This window comes from Eurosta solidaginis, chromosome 3, assembly GCF_040869045.1.
Source record: "Eurosta solidaginis isolate ZX-2024a chromosome 3, ASM4086904v1, whole genome shotgun sequence".
NCBI classification, from domain to species: domain Eukaryota; kingdom Metazoa; phylum Arthropoda; class Insecta; order Diptera; family Tephritidae; genus Eurosta; species Eurosta solidaginis.
Window position 1 is genome coordinate 266885562 of NC_090321.1, and position 14957 is coordinate 266900518.

Below are 14957 nucleotides of genomic sequence, written 5' to 3' on the forward strand. Positions count from 1 at the left end.
GTCAGTGCATGTCTATCCTTCATGCGCTGGCAAGTGCACAAACCCATTCGGAGTTGGTAGCTTTCAAAGTTAACGTTCCGCATTTTTAAATAAACCAAACAAAGCTTCTTTTTTTTGTACAGGTGAAACAAAAATATACCCAAAAATATTACTTCAAAATTCATTTTACACGAAATTTTAGCAGTTTAGTTCCTAATGCGCACAACAGACTACCTTCGATTGTGCGCGAGAGGATAGAATGCTTGCGCGCGGAGATATTTGGTGCGCTTACCTCTACGGTGCGTTTGCCTAGGCAACAAATGCGTGAAAGCCCTTATGGGGCGGTGACCGCTGTTTTACAGTATGCAGATCGAAGTTGTGCCCATCTTCCTGAGAAGTCAGCTTTCCTCTACTTATTTTTTAAAGTCTTATACCATGAGAACGTGGTTTGCTGGGTATTAATCGGCAGTGCGCTTTACCGCTACTTAATGGATGAGGCTTTTTCATACAATTTTGATAAATAGGGCTGAATTCGTGTGCGTCGGATCTCTTCGTATTGTTTTACGGAGATGAAAAGGGTCACTTACAACCTGGGAGGCAGGGTCGTATTAACAGTTATCTGCTGGGATTCCAAAGGTTATGGGAATTTAACAGAAACTGTTTGATCAGTATTTTGTTTCCCTATTTTTATGGGGAGTTTTCCCTCTGCATTGTGTAGATAAACAAACGTCATATCCAATATATTTGGTGCCGGACAGTAGGTAGCGTAGTGCCATCGACGTGCATGATTGTTTTATCCATGTTGTTCGTAACGACAACTGAAAAAACTTAGATGCTAGTTTTTTACTGTCAAGCATAACTCTTCTATCCATTATCGAACGATCATCGGCGCAGGAAACAATGGTAACTGCTTCTGGTGGGGAAGGAAAGCTTTAAATGTAGCAGTTAAACAAAACTAAGGATATACCGCCACCCTGAGGTACAATTTTTTAATTCCTCAAACTATTTGTGGCCCACCATTTGAGATTAGGCGGAAGGGTGCGCCGTTCTTAAGCTGTGTCAGAAAAAATAAAGCTTTATCTGCTTTAATGCTTCCAATTGGCGCCAGTTATCATGTTGCATGGATTTCTGTCGTGATTTTTTACACAACGGCAAACATATTTTAAGCGGTTAAGGGTCAATTAATCATGATTGGAGATCAATGACAGCCTGCTTTTAAGTATAAATCCTTAAAGTTTATGTTTACAAATTAAGCGCCATTGAGTGGATTTTTGAAGCCACCATGTCAGTTTAACGACCAAACTAAAAAAACTCTTTCAAAAACCAGGACGGTCCCCTTAGAAAATACAAGCAGCTTTTGAGAACATATGCCACTTGCTGCTTCTAGGTCAGATAGCTGTATCGCTACTTATAGTTCGAATCCTAGCCTACTAATCAGTTTACAGCCAGCAAAGGTATAGGCTTGTTAGTGTTCCAAGGTACGAAAAACAGGGTTTTTACCCGTAACTCACGATTTTTCAGGTGTCCAGGAAAACATTGTATGCAGTTATCCTCCTGGTTTAACTAGTTTACATATAGTTATCTTAATTTTCGTACTTAACTCCCAATCGTTAATTAAATAACTAGAAAAAGTTCCACCTCCAGAGTGTAATCTCTAATTGGAAGCAGAAAATCAAAGAGAAACTTAAACATTTTGCAGAAAATAATAATAAACGCATAGATTCTCTATTAACGATTTATTGTAGATTAAGGCATGCGTAAACGTGGTCTAAGTTTTCAAAATCTACTAGAACATTGGCATCAATTCCCAGGTATTTTCAGTTTTGTTTTTCTTGTAACACTCTGTAATGCATAAATATTTATTCGCACCGCTTCCATGAACTGCTTTCCAACATGCAAAACTGTTATTGGACCTGTTGAGATTTTTAAATTGCATATAAATGGACACAATTTTCCCCAAACGGCAACCCTGGTCGATATTTTAAACTTAAAATATCTCAAAAAATGATATAATTGAGTATAACACAAATCATTATCGTGAGCACTGGAATTATTTATTTCACACCAAATTCTCCTTTTCTCTTCACAATTAAAGTCTTCTCTTACATTCCACATTTGTAATTTAGTATCTTATTAATAATATAAACAATGCGCTTCACTTTCTTTCGCTTATTTTAATGCCTCTTTTGCCTTTTTGTTTTCCTCCATTTTAGTCTTGACTGTGTCAAACAATAAATTAGCACCTTCTTGATTGATCTTCACATAGTATGGTAATTGTGACATTCTTTTTAGCCAAGCATTCAGGTTTGGAAACTTCTCATTGTCGATTGGAGCAAACTTTTCAGAACTAGAGATTGTTGCCACAGCACTCAAATCGGCTATAGTCATATGCTCTCCACACAAATACGCTGAATTCGTGAGACATTTTTCCAAACCATCATAAGCTAAAGCCATATATGCTTTCTTATGCTCCTCAATTTTGTCTTCACCAAAGTATATAACCGGTTCGACCATTAAACGGGCACGTGGGAACAAATGACCGGCATCAAAATATAGCCGTGCATCAACTTCTCTACGTTTGGCTACGTCTTTTGGATAAAGTGTCTCATCTGTTGAATATTTGTCAACCAAATAACCATTAATTAAATGAGAGTCGCTAATAATAATGCCATTATCATCCAAAACGGGTATGGTATGTAGTGGATTGAGTTTGAGGAATTTGGCTGTCATATGTTCCTTTGCTATTAGATTAGTAGACCTACAATAAAATATTCAGAAGAAAAAAGTGAATAAGCAGCTCTAATATGTTGCTTATCAGCTAATTGGCAAAATTGGTTTCATGTCAAAACTTACCGCAAATCTAATTCCAGTCCAATAGCGGCAGCTGTCAAAAGTACCCCACGTGAAGGGGGACTGCGAAGGCTATAGTATAAAACGGGCTTTGCAGACATTTTTCCTGTGTTTGTGTGCAGCTACCAAAAGGTGTTTAGCCTAAAAATTAGAAAGAAAGGGAAAAGATAAAAAATTAATTAATACATTTATTTACACATTGACACATATACAAATAAGGGTGGTCCTTTTAAATGAATTAAACAATTTCACCTTTTCAGCAAGAACGAAAATTCCACATGTGATGAAACTATAGTTGTAATATCACATATGTATAAATATTGCGATATCACACATCAAATTTGATTCTGATAATTAACGGTTAAGGGGTATGGCACAATGATTAAACCTCAAAGTTTAGTATATTGAGTCTTCATGGGGTAATATACATTTGGATCCGCGCTCAACTTACATTGGGATATTGGAAAAAATTGTTTATTTGATTTAGAAGTATCGCCGTAGTGTATTATGGGTACAACCAAAATAAACGTACTATAAATAAAAATTTCTATATATAAAATTATCTATGTAACAAACAAACAAAGTCAAATCGCTTTAATAATGCCACAAATATTAATTTAGCCTCCACAACTAAGCACTCGGCCGCCCGCTCTACGACTAAAGCATATCTCTTTTAGGTGATGGTATTTATGGCAGATGTTGGGGTCAAAAGTTTAAAGAGAGAAACTTTTTATTAAATAGAGATATTTTTGTTATTGATATTAGAGAAAAATTGCAAGAGATATTTTTGTTTATACTGGAGCGCATAACCTAATGTAATTGTACTCATACATAATATCTTTATTTATTATCTATTCTATTGTCAATATTAGTCAAATCATCATTTGAAAATACGAAAGATCTGATTATTTAATTTCAATTTAATTGAAGGCTACAGGGTCTGGATGCTAGATCGTACATTTGTGGGCGGTTTTTTTTTTCTTAAAAAATTTTCGTATGTGAGACCCTTTCGCTGGTAAAGCTGTAGTCATTGGTGGCGTTTCGTAACGCTGTAGTCGTATCCCTAACGTAATCAGATGTTTATCGTTACGACGGTAAACCAAAAACCAATTGGCTGGCTACGATACGATTACGACCTTAGCGGCACTAATAATCGATTGCCTTGATTCTCATAAGGTTGGTCGAATCAGCTGTTATAAGGTTACCGATACGGTTACCGATAAACAATGTCTGCAGCTTAAATTAACCTAGTCGTGGCACGCATTTGCATAATGTTGGAATTTTTCTTAAAAGCCTGTTCAGCTAATGCGAAAATCTCGTCCGCTAAGCAAAATTATATTATAGGTATTTTCTTGTCGTGGATGCAACTTTCATTCTGTATTTCGTTTTCGCATACCAAACCCTCCTACTGCGTACGAGAATTGCCGAAATCTCGCTTGAGAACGGTACAGTAAAGACTGGGAGAACGAGCGGATGTCCACATGAAGGCGTCCTGTGACCCCTGCCGTAGAGCCTGGTAGTAGATGAACTGCTACAGAGGCTCTCAGAAAACGAAGACCGATATTAGGCATATGCGGACGATATTGTTATAATAGTAAGAGGATAATTTAAGTGCATCCTTTGCGATATAATGCAAAGCGCATTTAGGTTAACAAAATAATAGTGTACTGAGGTACGGTTAAGCATCAACCCAATAAAGACTGCCGTTGTACCCGTTAACAGGAAAAAAACTGTAATATACGAGGCACATCGTAATGGGTGTAGAACAGATGGAGCAAATGACCGGAGTGAAATACTTGGTAGTCACGTTCGAGTCTAAACTCCTATGGAGAAAGCACGTCGACAACACCATATCAAGGGCTACAAGAGAAATAATGGTGTACAGACGCATTGCAGAAATATCCTGGGGTATAAAAATCACTCACCAAGCCTTAACGCTTGGCATGCGTCTGCCTTACGGGAGCCATGCGGACATGCTGCAATGGAAGTTCTAGGTATATGGTCAAGTAGCATTTGCCAGTTCTGTGATTGCGGAGATGAGACATCCTGCTGGAATGCGATGCTGTCGGGAGAAGAAGACTTAGGATCTTTGTATGGCTAAAATTAGAAACTAGTCGGATACATTCTCTGAATGTACCAATCTGAATTTTCACAGGGAACTCGGTTTGGGCGAGATGCTGTGAAGAGAATGAGGGCACAACCTCACAACAATCTATCTATCCATACCAAATGCCAAATTCACATATTCTTAGAAGCAACCTTTTATCAAGATGAAAGCCATATATTTTGATACAGCACGACATCAAAGAACTCTCTTCAAAGGCCAGGTGTTCGTTCAACGCCGCTCGCTGTGTAGGAGTAGCAACATTATTTAGCTGTATGCACTTCTCCATCCACTTAGCCACTAATTTCCTAAAGTCCTTTCTTACTTCCATACTTCTAGGAAATAAAGAATGGCGTACCTAATACCTCTTTTCCTGAACGCAGATAAATATTGGTTATGTCGTATGACATTGTCAAATATTCTAGATAAAACATATCACTCGCTTTTAAGTTATATACAATGTAGTCCTTACTCTCCTCCGTAGGTCGAGATGTGCAAAGTACGTTCTAAACGAGCTACCATGCCTCTATATTCTGGTTCTGCAGCTACAAAAGGAGCAGGGAGTCTTACGAATTCACTATACGTGGGAACCATGTCTTGGGAAAAGCGCTCTATGCATCTCAAATCGTGGAACAATGCCCTTCAGCCATCTTGCCGATTTTATCGTATTGTACCATCTCAGTTAATCGAACTACCTGAGCAATTTACAACGTGGATGACGGACATCCTGATCATAACATTAACAGGTAACTTTCTATATTCATTAGGCACGTGGTCTACAATCGTAGACCACCTCTTTTCAAAGTCGTGCAACTTAAATTTTTCTCTTAAATTACATAAGCTTTTCAATAGCTGTTTAAAATTGATTTCTTTATCCAATTAGTGCATTCAGTGCGGGTTTGACGTGCGGTTGTAAATTATATCAAGGTCCGAACAGTGATGGTCTACATACACATGTAGGCCACGTGACTAACGACGTTACATTTTCTTGCTACAATATTACTTAAGTTCAGGTAAGTTCTGCGTATATTTTGTTACAAAAGTGTGGTAATATCACTACTTCGAGATAATATTATGTCTGATTCCAAAAAAAAAAACGAGATTGGAAAGGAGAAAAAATCCTGAAGTATGGGAAAGATGGCTCTTCGAACTATCAAGTAGTGAAGAAAGTGCTATGGATGAAGAAGACGAGACGGAGGTTGACGAAGATATGGATGCCAATGTGAATGCTGCTGAAGAGAGTGACCTAGATACCAAATCGGAACTAGAAGTGTCGAGCGATTATGAAATGGCGGATGACGGAATACTCATCGTTGGCCAATGGTAATATTTTACAATTTACTAAATATCTCTGGTATAAACGCTCTTTGTGTTTTTAAAGCAAATAATCGCCAAAAGAATATAAAACGCAGTGAATTTCTTGAAAGATGCGCTTGGGAGCTCATTCGACCACAAATTGATCAAAGAATCCTCGACTACCCAGGGAAATGAGGCAGCGAGCCCACAACCTTCTTGGCATCCCAAGTATTGCACCACAACCCACTTAACCACCAAGTAACTATGTAGGACGTTGTCATATTTGTCCTCGCAATATAAACAAATCATCCCGAAAGTCGTGTACTAAATGCAGCAGATTTGCTTGCAAAAATCTTATGAGGGGAGCTGCACCGAATGTCTCAGTGATGAAATATAAGCAGTTTTCAGGCAACCCCAAAACATAAGTTTTGTACTAAAGTTTTATTTTTTTACATATTTTTGTTTTAACAAACGTCACATCCAATATGTTTGGGTGCCGGACAGTAGGTAGCACAGGGCCATCGACGTGTATGATTGCTTTATCCACGTTTTTCGTAACAACAACTAAAAAAATAGGATGATAGTTTTTTATTGTCAAGCAAAGCTCATATATCCATTATTGTAGGATCATCGGCGCAGGAAGCAATGGTAACTGCTTAAAATTAGAAATGTAGCAGTTAAACAAAACTAAGGATAGAGCGCCACCCTGAAGTACCATTTTTTAATTCCACAAACTATTTTTTGCCCACCATTTGACACTAGGTGTTGGAAAAATTAAAGCTTTATCTTCTTTGATGCTTCCAACTGGCGCCTGTTGTCATGTTGCAGGGATTTCTGGTGTGATTTTTTACACAACGGCTAACATATTTAAGCGGTTGAGCGTCAATTAATCATGATTGGAGACCAATGATAGTCTGCCTTTAAGTATGAATCAAAGTATCCCCTTCTACCTTTACGAATTAAACGGCAGTGAGTGGTAGTTTAAAGCAATCACCTTAGTTTAACCACCGAACTAAAAAAAACTCTTTCGAATACCAGGACCGTCCCCTTGGAAAATACAAGAAGCTTTTTAGAACCTATGCCACTTGCGGCTTCTAGGTTAGATAACTGTATCACTACTTATAGGTGTAGTCCTAGCCTGGTGAGCACCGGATATGAGCACAAACAAAACGTGCTCAATCATTTCCTCCTTCAACCCGTAATTCTTAAATCTACTAGGTAATCGTTTACAACCAGCAAAGGTAAATAAAGGCTTGTTAGGGTTTCAAGGTACGAAAAACCGGGTTTTCATCCGTAACCAGCGATTTTTAAGGTGTCCAGGAAAACCTTGTATGCAGTTATTCTCGGGCCTAGTTTACATATAATTATCTTAATTTTCGTACTTTGTTTGCGATTTCATTGAGATTTTTGAATTGTATATAAGTGGAATTTGAATTGTATATAAATGCAATTGTCTCCAAGCGGCAAACCTTACCGATATTTTAAACCAGAGCCGGCCAAAAGTTGCACATTGTGCAATTTGAGTTCGTATTTTCACACAGACACTAAAGGCTCCATTACTGATACTTAGCATAGACTTGAATTGGCTTGCGAACTGTCACTTACAGCTCTGTTGAATTAACATTGCATGTTTCTGATTATTCAAAACTTAACTTGACTTAGAAGTCTGTTGAATTTTGATTTTCTATGTAAGTTCTAAGTGACGTTTACATTTTGAGATGCCATTTGTTTGTTTCCATTTCATTTTGACATTTTGTCATACAAATTGACATTTATTTAAAAATAAATTTCAACGCTGATTATGATACCAGATTTTATGCGCCAAGTGGAGTATAATCGTGGCTAAGTTGCCAAGTTTACGCCAAGTCAAGTCAAGTCTATGCTAAGTATCAGTAATGGAGCCTTAACTATGTGCGATCACGATCGTTTGCTTTCGCTTGTCACTCACTAAAATCAACAGTGAATGCAAAAGGAAAAATCCATGCTACTTTTTGGGCACATAATAAAAACAAGTAAGGAAGGTTAAGTTCGGGTGTAACCGAACATTACATACTCAGTTGAGAGCTATGGTGACAACATAAGGGAAAATAAACATGTAGGAAAATGAACCGAGGGAAACCCTGGAATGTGTTTGTATGACATGTGTATCAAATGAAAGGCATTAAAGAGTATTTTATGAGGGAGTGGGCCATAGACCTATAGGTGGACGCCATTTAGGGATATAGCCATAAAGGTGGATCAGGGTTTTCTCTAGAATGCGTTTGTACGATATGGGCATCAAACGAAAGGTGTTAATGAGTATTTTAAAAGGTAGTGGGTCTTAGTTCTATAGGTGGACGCCGTTTCGAGATATCGCCATAAAGGTGGGCCAGGGGTGACTCTAGACTTTGTTTGTAAGATATGGGTATCAAATGAAAGGTGTTAATGATTATTTTAAAACGGCGTGGGGCTTAGTTCTATAGGACCCCTTTTCGAGATATCGCCATAAAGGTGGACCAGCGGTGATTCTAGAATTCGTTTGTGCAATATGGGTATCAAATTAAAGGTATTAATGAGAGTTTTAAAAGGGAGTGGTGGTAGTTGTATATGTGAAGGCGTTTTTCCGATATCGACCAAAATGTGGACCAGGGTGACCCAGAACATCATCTGTTGGATACCGCTAATTTATTTATATATGTAATACCTGCCAAGATTCCAACGGCTTTTGATTTCGCCCTGCAAAATTTTTTCATTTTCATCTACTTAATATGGTAGGTGTCACACCCATTTTACAAAGTTTTTTTCTAAAGTTATATTTTGCGTCAATAAACCAATCCAATTACCATGTTTCATCCCTTTTTTCGTATTTGGTATAGAATTATGGCATTTTTTTTCATTTTTCGCAATTTTCGATATCGAAAAAGTGGGCGTGGTTATAGTCGGATTTCGTTCATTTTCCATACCAAGATAAAGTGGGTTCAGATAAGTACGTGAACTGAGTTTAGTAAAGATATATCGATATTTGCTCAAGTTATCGTGTTAACGGCCATGCGGAAGGACAGACGGACGACTGTGTATAAAAACTGGGCGTGGCATAAACCGATATTGTCCATTTTCACAGAAAACAGTTAACGCCATAAAATATATGCCTCTACCAAATTTTAAAAGGATTGGTTAATTTTTGTTCGACTTATGGCGTTAAAAGTATCCTAGACAAATTAAATGAAAAAGGGCGGAGCCACGCCCATTTTTAAATTTTCTTTTATGTTTGTATTTTGTTGCACCATATCACTACTGGAGTTGAATCATGACATAATTTACTTATATACTGTAAAGATATTAAATTTTATGTTAAAATTTTACTTTAAAAAAATTTTTTTTTAAAAGTGGGCGTGGTCCTTCTCCGATTTTGCTAAATTTTATTAAGCGTACCTATAGTAATAAGAGTCTGCCAAATTTCATCATGATATGTTCAAAGACTGCCAAATTACAGCTTGCAAAATTTTAAATTACCTTCTTTTAAAAGTGGGCGGTGCCACGCCCATTGTCCAAAATTTTACTCATTTTCTATTTTGCGTCATAAGTTCAACTCATCTACCAAGTTTCGTTGCTTTATCGGCCTTTTGTCATGAATTATTGCACTTTTTCGGTTTTTCGAAATTTTCGATATCGAAAAAGTGGACGTGGTTATAGTCCGATATCGTTCATTTTAAATAGCAATCTGAGATGAGTGCTCAGGAACCTACATGCCAAATTTCATCAAGATACCTCAAAATTTACTCAAGTTATCGAGTTAACGGGCGGACGGACGGACGGACGGACATGGCTCAATCAAATTTTTTTTCGATCCTGATTATTTTGATATATGGAAGTCTATATCTATCTCGATTCCTTTATATATGTACAACCAACCGTTATCCAATCAAACTTAATATACTCTGTGAGCTCTGCTCAACTGAGTATAACAATATGCTGCAAGGTTAAAGTGACTTTTAATACGTTTTAGTTAGTATTACTAAGTTCCTTTGAACATACATATTAATATTGACAATTTAAATATTAATTATTAATAAATATTGACAATTTAATATAAGTAAGTTTTTATACGTTCTACTTAGTGTTATTAATTTTTATACTCAGTGTAGCAGAGCTCACAGAGTATATTAACTTTGATTGGATAACGGTTGGTTGTACAGGTATAAAGGAATCGAGATAGATATAGACTTCCATATATCAAAATCATCAGTATCGAAAAAAATTCGATTGAGCCATGTCCGTCCGTCCGTCCGTCCGTCCGTCTGTCCGTTCACACGATAACTTGAGTAAATTTTGAGCTATCTTGATGAAATTTGGTACGTAGGTTCCTGGGCGCTCATCTCAGAGCGCTATTTAAAATGAACGATATCGGAAAATAACCACGCCCACTTTTTCGATTACGAAAATTTCGAAAAATCGAAAAAGTGCGATAATTCATTACCAAATACGGATTAAGCGATGAAACTTGGTAGGTTAGTTGAACCTATGATGCAGAATAGAAAACTAGTAAAATTTTGGACAATGGGCGTGGCACCGCCCACTTTTAAAAGAAGGTAATTTAGAAGTTTTGCAAGCTGTAATTTGGCAGTACGTTGAATATGAAGTTCGAAATTAAAAAGGATTCTGGTTATTTGATTTCAAGCTAATCCTAACAATATTTACTTATATTCATATAACTAAGAACGCGGAGGTCGAGCTAGCCAGATAAAACTTTTTTTAAAAGAAGGTATGGTGTTTCTTCAATGCAAAATTTACTTAAAAAATCACTTTTTCATTAAGAAAGAACTATAAAACAAAGTAAATGTAAAGATAGAAATATATATTTTGAAAACATAAAGTTATTCAATAAAAAAAAATGTATAAAAATTAATAAAACTAAGTAGAACGTATAAAAACTTACTTATATTAAATTGTCAATATATATTAATTAGTGGTGGGATTATTTTCGAATTATATCCGAATAAACGTTATTCGAATAAACGAATAAATTTATTCGTTTCAAATAATTCGAATAATATTTATTCGGATTTTTTATTCGTTATAGATAGATAGTGCGCACTATCCGGATACTTCGAATAGTAAAATAAAAGACACTGCGTTTATGTTACGCTCATCGCTTGTCCAGATGCGCATGCACATATATTTATACGTACATATATTTATGTGTGTATAGATGCATATATGCAAATATTTTTGTTTGTTTGGGGTTGCTTTGTTAATATTCATTTATTTAGTTACATATATTTACGTAACCAAAGTTGTGCTTGAGGCTTAAGCAGGCATGCTTAACCAACGAAACGATATCATTTCGTTACGATAATCAACGTTAATAAACGAAACGAAGTCATTTCGTTTCGTTTATTAACGTTAAGATCGTCAAATTAACGAAATGATTTCGTTTCGTTTTCTGCCATATCAAAACGAAATCAAATCGTTTATGTTGATTACTAATTTCAAACTATGCTGGCAAAGCTGATTGATGGCGGAGTCATTAAAGGTGAAAGCATTATCCAAGCTGATTGCAACTTTTCTCATGAATTTTGACAGTACAAACATTTCTCAGAGTATTTTTGACATTACCACCAACGAATTACACAAACAAATTACGTAGAGTTTGTGTGTGTATGTGCGCTCGTTGTTGCCACCTTACGGCTTCACCATGGCTATAGCATTGCCAGCACAATTCAAACATAAAGTATCACGTTTTCGTTAACGTTAACGAAAGCTTTTCGTTTCGGTTAAAAACGAGATACAATTTATCTTGATAATTTCTTTATCGATAACATTTCGAAGTGTTTCAACGGAAACGGTGGAAATTTTTTGATAAACGATTAGCTTAACGTTAAGGTGCATCCCTGGGCTTAAGCTAGAAATAGTTATCGGGGTCGTTTACAACTGTACTGATCATAGAACTTTGTTTATTATTTACTAATAAACAGGTGTGGAAATGGTAATATGGTAGGGATTTTTGTTTCCCATATACATACATGTATACATATGTATGTATGTAAGTTGTATGGAACATTTTTGTTTTGATATCTTTTGGTTTGTATATACATCTAAATGGTCACCATTAAAAAAATAAGTTTACATGTCATTGTCAACATTTTTTGCGAAGTCTGATGGATCAAAAGTTATTTAAATTAGATTCAAAGGAATTTGCAAGAATACAACATGTACATATGTTAGAATATGCTTATATGCACATTTGGGTGTTTATATTACAGCGTTTAACGCGTTCAAAGACAATCAAAATTTTAAAGAGCGCAAAAACAGACAGACAGTCACTAATTCCACTAGAATTTTGTTACGTTTAAAATGGATTGCTTCAAACGTTATTTTAGGAAATTTTTTTCCAAAGTTTTCATTAAGTTGACATTGACCTTAAATAACTTTTGATCCATCAGACTTCGCAAACAATTTTGACAATGACATGTAAACTTATTTTTTTAATGGTGACCAATTAGATGTTTATACAAACCAAAAGATATCAAAACAAAAATTTTCCATACAACTTACATACATACATATGTTTTTTTTAGTTTTTTTAAACAATTATTTATTTTTAATTTTTTAGTTGAAGTAATTTTAAAAGTTTTAGTCAAGAGTGATGAAACCTCGAAATGCCAGCGGTCCATGGATGAATCCAAACCCACGGCACCGAAAAGGGCTAAGACGCAGGGGGGCTGGACGCGGTCTTTCGTCGAAATTGCCAAGGGTCGGCAGATCATTGGCATTATAGACGAGAGCAGCGAAGATGGCAGGATCCCAAAACAACAGTGGAAGTGGATCAAGGCCGCGCTCGCTACGGTGGCCGTTAAGATTAAGAAAGACAACCCTGGTCCACCGCCATCTTACACCGATGCAGGGTGGTTCCAGGGCAATGTCAAGCTAATTGCCTGTGACGATGCCAGGTCGGCAAACCTCTATAGGGCCCCGTCACGCTGATAGGGGTGGTATATCCGGGCGCGCGCATCAAGGTAGTGGAGGCGCGTGATATCCCCTCACGACCAAGGGCTATAGCCTGTTTTCCAGTGACGCCAACGGACCCAGCTGACATCCTGGAGCTGCTCCAGGAGTACAACCCGCCACAGGTTTGGAAGTCAACCCGGATAAAACCGAGCTGGTCCTCTTCACGAGGAGGTACAAATTTCCAAATCTTACACCGCCAAGAATTGGGGGTACGTTCTTAGCGTTTAGCGATCAATTCAAGTATTTGGGAGTCATTCTGGATAGGAAGCTATTATGGAGTGACCATATAGTGGAGCGATCCAAGAAGGTAGCAGCAGAGCTGTTCACCTGCAAGACGGCAATTGGCACCTCCTTTGGTTTCTCCCCTAAGGTGACCTGGATTTACACAGCCATTGTGCGCCCGATTCTTCTCTATGGGTCCTTGGTCTGGTGGCCTGCACTACCTAAAAGTACCTACCTTAAAATGCTTCAAAAGGTGCAACGGAGTTCGGGGCTCTGCATCACCATACATAGACAGATACAGGCCAAGCTAATAAAAGCGTGTTAAAAAGGGCTCCAGTATGCTCTTTCGTAGATGTGCCATGCGTCCCCTTCTATCGTTAATAAAGGAATGTGTTCTTCGCATTATGTGCAAGGTTTCAAATCTATGGCCATTTGGGGTGGTCATGAGTTCAATTGACCTTATGTCCGTTAACCTTATGTCACCCCACCATCACATTATTGCATGGTCATTGAGCCTTGATACATGTGCAAAGTTTCAATCAAACTTATGGCCATTCAAAGTGGTAATAAGGCAAATTGACGGTATGGCCGTTGACCTTATGTCACCACACCATCACATTAATGCATTGTCATCGGTCCTTGATACGTATACAAAGTTTCAAATTAATCAGACTTCCACAAACCGTTGAAATTTAATCTCAAAGATTCCGTTACATACAGGCCAAGCTAATAAAAGCGTGTTAAAAATGTCTCCCCATTTCCTCTTTAAATAAAACTTGATAAGTGAAATATCATTTATTCAAAACTATTTTTTGCTAAGTTATAGCTTATTATTCTAGCTACGACCTTTTGAACTACTTTTATATCTAAATTTCTGTGGTCTTTAACCGATCCCGTCCATTTTTACTAGAAATATTTTCTGCTATAAGAAAAATATGTGTACCCAATTTTATTACGATCCGTTAATTTTTCTTCAAATCATTTCTTATAGTAAAGGCAACCTCTCTGCCGAATTTTGTTACGATAAGTTTAACGATTTTTGATTTATGATTAATAATATTTATAAAATTTATTTTATCACAAGTGGGCGGTGCTACGCCCATTTAAAGAAATTTTTTAAAATTTTTATCAGCAGTCTCAATATCAGTCCACACGTTAAATTTCAACATTCTTGGTGTATTATTTACTAAATAATCCAGTTTTTTGTGTTTTCCAAAATGTTATATATATAAAAAGTGGGCGTGGTTATCATCCGATTTCGCTCCTTTTCAATACCTATCTATTCTGGGTCTAGATAAGCTCGTGTCCAAATTTGGTGAAGATATCTCAATGCTTACTCAAGTTAACGGGCAGACGGACGGACATGGCTCAATCAAATTTTTTGATTATACTCAGTTGAGCAGAACTCACAGAGTATATTCACTTTGATTGGATAACGGTTGGTTGTACAGGTATAAAGGAATCGAGATAGATATATACTTCCATATATCAAAATCATCAGTATCGAAAAAAAATTCGA

At 36.8% G+C, this 14957-nt stretch overlaps 1 protein-coding gene across 6 annotated transcripts; it reads right to left on the bottom strand.

Annotated features, from left to right (window-relative positions):
• Window positions 1-2011: 2011 nt before the first annotated feature.
• On the bottom strand, window positions 2012-3509 carry GstE11 (Glutathione S transferase E11). 6 transcript variants are annotated; one of them, XM_067778227.1, is made up of 3 exons: window positions 3362-3509; window positions 2833-2970; window positions 2012-2737 (listed from the first exon to the last, which is right to left on the bottom strand). In XM_067778227.1, the coding sequence occupies exons 2-3, from the start codon at window positions 2928-2930 to the stop codon at window positions 2149-2151; spliced, it is 687 nt and encodes a 228-aa protein (XP_067634328.1). In that variant the 5' UTR covers window positions 2931-2970; window positions 3362-3509; the 3' UTR covers window positions 2012-2148. The 6 variants fall into 6 exon arrangements, with proteins under 6 accessions (XP_067634328.1, XP_067634327.1, XP_067634330.1 ...); XM_067778226.1 differs by having other exon boundaries at window positions 2833-2951; window positions 3362-3499; XM_067778229.1 differs by having other exon boundaries at window positions 2833-2951; window positions 3281-3492.
• Between the last annotated feature and the right edge of the window lie 11448 nt (window positions 3510-14957).